At 41.7% G+C, this 6,981-nt stretch overlaps 1 protein-coding gene across 1 annotated transcript; it reads left to right on the forward strand.

The window, feature by feature from the left end:
- Positions 1 to 1,392: 1,392 nt before the first annotated feature.
- Positions 1,393 to 6,263, forward strand: fpr1 (formyl peptide receptor 1). Its single transcript, XM_086217284.1, has 2 exons — positions 1,393 to 1,476; positions 2,621 to 6,263. Exon 2 carries the CDS (start codon positions 2,632 to 2,634, stop codon positions 3,769 to 3,771), a length of 1,140 nt encoding a protein of 379 aa, XP_086073410.1. The 5' UTR covers positions 1,393 to 1,476; positions 2,621 to 2,631; the 3' UTR covers positions 3,772 to 6,263.
- The last annotated feature ends 718 nt before the right edge of the window (positions 6,264 to 6,981 follow it).

The raw sequence follows: 6,981 nt of genomic DNA on the forward strand, positions 1-6,981 counted from the left end.
GCAAGGGTTTTTGTCTTTTCTTCAGACAGAGGAGTAGGACGATATGAACATACCTTTGACATGTTTCGGCTCTCAACCTGCAACCTTCCTCAAAAACGTCACGCCTCCGAAAAATAGCTGCTAACACGTCAGCAACGCGTCAGGCGACGTTTCTGAGGAAGGCTGCAGGTTGACGACTGAAACATGTCAACGGTATGTTAACATCGTCCTACTACGTTGCCTGAAGAAAAGAAAAAAACCCTTATATCAGTAAGATAAGAGGACTAAATGAAAATCTTTGAGCTATCAATCGATATGGTTCAACCTGTGAGGGTCAGGAATGTGCACCCCGAATTAGAAAAGATTTGGATGGAAGATTTTCAAGATGAATTAATTCTGATTTAAAAGTTTGGCCTGATGGTGGCGCTAGAAGACAGATCAAGTCGCTGATAGGTTTCCTTATCAAGGGGTTATTGATGTATTCATCAATTAAACAAAGTGCCTGACACAAAAACTTGATCAACAATTTTCTATAAATCATTTTCCGATACCAGGGGGGCAGATTGACCACAAGGGTAAAATGTGGTAAAATGAGGTAGTAATATTTGAGGATAATAGGAGGGTTAAAAAGAAATACTCAGTGACCTTAAATTATCGACAGATGCTGCTTTTATGTGAAAGGAGGCGACACTCGCTACCTTCTTGTCCAGATGTCAAATCAAAGCCAACATGGAGCGATTACATTTAACCTCAGACAAACACCAGCTCAGCCCTCACGGAGAAAAACACACTACCCAGCAGGATGACTGGTTGACACAAGGAGTCCCGGTGTCGCTCTCTCAGGTAGTCATCGCTGCAACCCACAGTGTGTGCGTTTTTGTTTTTTGTTTTTTTTTGGTGTTTGTGTGTTTTCACTCTGGGACTTTCCCAAAGGACAAAAGACTGTCCTGCGTCTGACTAACGCAGGCATGTCAGAGCAGCAAGACATCAGATAGAAGACAGAGCCGCGCTGTCAGAACAGCGCCTCTTGGTGATGTCGAGGAGATCCTCACGCCAGGTGGGCGGCCGTCTGCCTCGACGGGGCGAAAGAGGCTGAAGGTGCGAGAAAGGAAATAAGAATGCTGCAATACAGGAATCTACGTGAATGCAATACAACACGATACATAAAATACACGTAAAAGACCCACAGTCGACTGACCCCTGCATGATCATGCAGGGTCATATATGCAGCACCTTCAGTACCTTTACATTTAGTTTAGTTTTGCTGCGTTGCAGCAGCATTCAAGAAGCACTTGATGATCCTCCAAGTGTGCGTGCGTGTGTGTGTGTGTGTGTGGGGGGGGGGGGGGGGGGATGCTCCTCCTGGTCCCGCCTCAAACCCAGGGCTGACGTCACATATTTAAAAGGTCTGGAACCGCTTTCCCATCTTCTTCGGATCAGTCGAGTTGGTTCTGGGTCACGCCTGCTACGGAGCGGACCCGGGGAGCTGTGAAAACGGTACTGTGGTTTCTCCTCGCGTTCTTCTTAGGTCTTTCTTCTTCAAACATTAACCAGAGATAAACGTTTATAACCTTTCACATATCTTGGTGGGGCGGTTGAACCGCGTCTTTTGCTGCTTTACGAGGTGTGCAAAGATTTACTGTTTGTACGGAGTTCAGTGGAAAATGGTTGTTGTAGGCTGCCGAGGAGGTTAGTGATTGTAGATTAACTCTAAGTAGGATTACGCAAACTTTCTGCTCCTCAGATATTATGAGGGAAGTACGTGAAGAACTCATGCTCCACTTGTGTAAAGCGCAGATGCGTGCAGAATACATCTGTAAACTGGTAAAAGCAGAAGTTACTGATTCAACTTTTTGTTTACTCACAAAAGTAAGAAAGTGAGCTTACAGGTACTGAAATGTACCTGGGACGTAAATATTTAAGGCTTTTTGTTAAGACAAGCATTAATAGAGCACTGACTCCTCCAAATCAGTTCTATTTGTTAAGGAACGTCATATATAATATAATTAACACAATAGTATCGACTGTAGGCATGAAGAGGAGGGTGATGCACTGAATATACAGAGGATGATCTTTTTTGTTTTTATTGTTTTATCCATTTTGGTTGAAATCTTTGGGTTTTTGGAAGGTAACCGATGAGGCGCAAGACATCAGCCATTCTGCTTGAAGCTTTTTTGAGTAAAGCCACATGCCTGATTTGAAAATGTAAGAAACAGGAAGTAGATATCAGTGTTAAAAAGCTGGGTTTATTGTAAAAAGTTGGGAAATATTATTCAAAACGTATAATCAACATTGAATTGAAGTTTCAGGAACTAGGATTCTGTTTATGCTTCCTAAAACTGATTAAATCTTCTAGAAATTCAAGGTATTTGACTTCAGTGTCACTCTGTCTGCGAAATCTTTCGTTGATGGAGCTTTGGCATCATGCAAAGATACTTGCGTAAAAGGTGATTTTGAATGAGCAACGCAGTTTTCACCTTGACAAAGTGCAAATTTGTCTTAATTTTTTTGGCTTACAACCTTTTGATAGAACGTCCATAAGCTCAATAGCTGGGCCGATAATTCTAACTTTCTGATATTGGCGTAGGTCGTTATCAAGGTAATAGGCAAAGAACATGAAGATGTCTTTTTCTTGTTGCAGATCTCAAGACGATGATGAAACTAATGACCATGACGCCCTTCTATCACATCAATACAACAGATATCCCAGGAAGGAACATCTCTTTGTATGACGATGATGAGTACGACTACAAGGATGAGCATGCTGAGCTGAGACAGTCCCTCAACATCATGTCTCTCATCGTTTACTGCCTGGCCTTTGTTCTGGGTGTGCTGGGAAATGGAGTGGTTATCTGGGTAACTGGGTTCAAGATGAAGAAAACGGTTAACACAGTTTGGTTCCTCAACCTTGCTGTGGCTGACTTCCTCTTCACAGCATTCCTTCCCTTGAGCGTGACATACACCGCTATGGATTTCCACTGGCCTTTCGGAAAGTTCATGTGCAAACTCAACAGCACCATCAGCTTTCTCAACATGTTCGCCAGCGTCTACATTCTGATGGTGATCAGCGTGGACAGATGCGTGTCTGTAGTGTGGCCCGTCTGGGCTCAGAACCACCGAAGTGTTCGTAAGGCTTCCTGCGTGAGTTTGGGTGTTTGGGTCCTGGCTCTGGTTCTCAGCACTCCGTACTTCATCTTCAGGGACACCGGACCATCTTATAACAATGAAGACATCATCAACTGCTTCAACAACTTTGCCTTTTCTGATGACTATGAAACTCCGCATGTGAATCAGCTGCGACAGTTCCGTCATCAGGCCATGACCATCACTCGCTTCCTCCTGGGTTTCGTTGTCCCCTTCACTGTCATCGTCGCCTGTTATGCTGTGATAATCCATCGTCTGAGGAGGAATCGCACCCTGGCCAGTCAATCAAGTCGGCCCTTTAAGATAATCGCCGCCGTTATCACCACCTTCTTCCTGTGCTGGGCTCCTTATCACATCATGGCTCTGATCGAGCTGGTGAATCACATGGCTGATCATTCAAGTGAAATATTAGACCATGTCATCACCATCGGCGTTCCCATCGCCACCAGCCTGGCGTTTCTCAACAGCTGCCTGAATCCACTGCTGTATGTGTTCATGGGTCAAGATTTCAAGGATAAAGTTCGCAAGTCCATCCTGAATGTGCTGGAGACAGCTTTCCAGGAGGAGGTTTCACGCTCGTATACCTATACAAACTCCATGGTGACCAGTCGGAGCAAAGAGAAGTCACTTTCTGATGCGGAGGTGTAAAGCCGTTCATGATGCCAACAAATACTGTATTTGTACATAGTATACCATATATGTTCTATTGTTTTGTTCCGCAAGGGCTTTAAGAGCCTCTATATATCATCTGTCTCTCATCTCTACCGCTGTTTGATTCATGTAAGGTGATCACGATTGGCTTTGTGATCGGGATTTTAATCGACTCTCCAGCATTACAGGGACGATCCATCCAAAAAATGAGAAGGAAAACCTTTTTTTGCTTCTATTGTTCTTTTTTTTTTTGTTGTCAGAAAAAAGATCTTCCCTCATGTAAATGAATGCAAAACCAGCCGAATGTTTTTTTCCGATTCCCAGACTTTAGTTGGATTAAGTAAAAAGTCTGGAAACGTTTCTTTTTTGTTGATGCAGGAGCTACCATTGTCTAGAATGCCTGTAATCATAGCAAGTAAATAGATGATTCTTTCGGTCAGCCAGCAGTTAAAATGGCAAGGGGGGGGGGCGGGGCAGGGTTTTGTGGACTAAAAAAACTTTACCCGACCTTCCACCTTCATGAGGGTGAGTAAATAATGACACTTTTGGGAGAGTCATCCTTTAATTGTTATGAGCAGATCGATGCTAATGATGTGCAAAGCGTTTGACTAATCTTTGATGCGTCTGTGGTTAAAGCATTTTGAACAAGGGGTGCAGCAGTGTCCTTCCTTCTCGGTACCAATGAACACCAGATTCTACTATTATATTGTCATTGTGTCATAACAGGTACTATATTCGTTCAAAGTTATGTTTGTGCAAAATTAAAAAAAAAATCAAGTTTGACTGATAAGTGGAAGTGTATTTTCAAATCTGATATAAACTACGGATATTTACTATGTTGCTGCCTGTGAGAAACAAACAAAAATAAGCAACCAAAGCTTTTATTTATAGGCCACAGTTGTAGACAGTTTGTCAAATCCCATTGTGCCGTCTTGCTTAAGAACACAATGGGCTGTAACCACTGAAAAGGCTCAGTTCAAGTTCATTCCCCCAGCAGCTACTTTCACTCCCGTCCCAGCGCAACCCAGCCCCATCTCACTGTACACTTACGTGACAATGACTGTTAAGCGATGTAAGCTGCACATTAAGTGAAAGTACTTCATTAGCTTTCACAGGTTGGTTATCTCCTCATTCTACTGCAGCCTATCTTCCACGTGCTCCCTTAACGTTCGCTGTAGCATTGTTAGGGCGGGCTAATGTTTGCGAAATCAATTATATTGTACTTCCTATCAGGCCATTACTCTTCAGCTGTATTTTAGCCTGCTTAGTTTGATTTTTTTTTTTGGGGAACTTTTCAGTCTTTGAGTTGTTTTTGAGCGCGGCCTTGTGTGATGGCACGGGCCACAATCAAAGAATTTAAATATTCTCTGTTTCAGTTTAGATTCAAACCACAACCGATAAGTATTTTCATAAATGCATTCTTTTTTTTTTATTGTGCTCATTGCTCAAAACATCCTTCTGGTGTGTTTGAAGTTCTTTGAACTTTGGAGCCTTGCAGTGTGTCATTATGTATATGCAATACTATTTCCTTATATTCCATTTAGCATCAGAGAAAATTGGAATGGCCTGGTTATATTGTGTGCTTATATGTGATATGTCATAACATGAACTGTCTTAAAGCTTCATTCTGATGTAAACCATGTTATTAAATGTAAATATGAATTGGATTTAGTTTTTCTTTCAAGACCCCTTTGGTCTGTAAAACTGAACTCAATGCGGATGTTCCCTAGGCCTGCATTCTTTCTAATGGCCAGTAGGGGATGAATCTAGCCTTTACAGAAAAAAAGTGATCATATAGAATTCCGTTAGAAAATGTCTCTCTTTCTACTTCATTTATTACCTCAATAACAACATTTTCCTAATGGGTGTCAGTCTCTAGCTTTAAGCCCTCTTCAACGCAGAGTGGTTTTCTTTTTCGAAATGATATCTCTATTTAGAATAAGGGAGATGATGAAGCAAGGCATGTTCAACCACTGGACCACAGCCTATGAGTGGGCCATGAGCGCCCTCTAGTGGGCTGCGGAATGCTTTCAAGTTGAAGCTCACTTTTTGCGAGAGAAATTACTTTTAATTAAGTAGAACATTAATCGATGGATGTAATTCAAGTCCAATACACATAAACCCAGTGCTGTTAGGTTTGAATTACTCCACTTCAAATAGTTCATGAGATTAGGGAAGAATATCCTTAATAATTTGTGATCTTTTAGTTTAAGATCCCTCGACCAATGCATTAGTAATAGATGGACATTGAATTATTAAACGTCTAGGACTCAATCAGGATAGAGACCCTCCAGGATAAAGACTCACTGTCCAAATATGGTCATTTCCTTCCACAAAGTCAAGATGACATCTGTCTAGTATTTCAAAACCAAACGAGTCCTCACAAGACACTGAGCAAAGTCACCCTGGCTCACGTCTTTGACTCAGTCTAGTGGAATATTTCTCTAAGGTATACTGTGATCATAATAAAGATGAAAGATCACATTGTTATTATTTTATCCATGATTAAAATTGAATTCCTCCTGGTTGTTTTTTCGATCCATCCATTTTCTACCTCTTATCCTGTTAAGGGTCGCGGGGGGCTGGAGCCCATCTCAGCTGCTGCCTTCGGGCGAGAGAAAGGGTTCACCCTGGACGGGTCGTGGTTGTTTGTTTTTTTCACATTTCATGATCATTAAGGAAGATTTTGTGGCTGAAATTTCTATGTATGTAACATTTATATTTTCCATATTGATGTCACATCTATTGTAGTAGTCAAGGATATAAAACTCATCTCATGTAACACCCAACGGATAGCCAGTTACCAGACTTATGGCGTTTTTTTTAACTGCTAATTGTTTTATCCAGCAGAGGGAGCTGTTTCACATGCTTTACATGTTACTTATAACTGGACTTCTTTTGAGTCATCATGGTCCACAAGCAGACGGAGACCTCAGTTTCCACATGACATTAAAATTACATGAAGATTGTTAAACATTGTGGTCATTAAGGTAATTGGGCTACATGTCTCGATCATGATAGCAACTAAATTAATTACTTAACATTTATAAATCACCTTCCAAAGAACTCAAGGATGATTTGATGATAAAGAGTGGCAGACTAAGTCCATCCATCCATCCATCCATCAATGTATTTTCTATACCACTTATCCATTAAGGGTCGCTGAGGGGCTGGAGTCTATCCCAGCTGACATTGGGCGTAAGGCGG

Source organism: Aulostomus chinensis, chromosome 11 (genome assembly GCF_037954235.1).
Source record: "Aulostomus chinensis isolate RoL2024-O1b breed Wild chromosome 11, RoL_Achi_v1.0, whole genome shotgun sequence".
NCBI classification, from domain to species: Eukaryota; Metazoa; Chordata; class Actinopteri; order Syngnathiformes; family Aulostomidae; genus Aulostomus; species Aulostomus chinensis.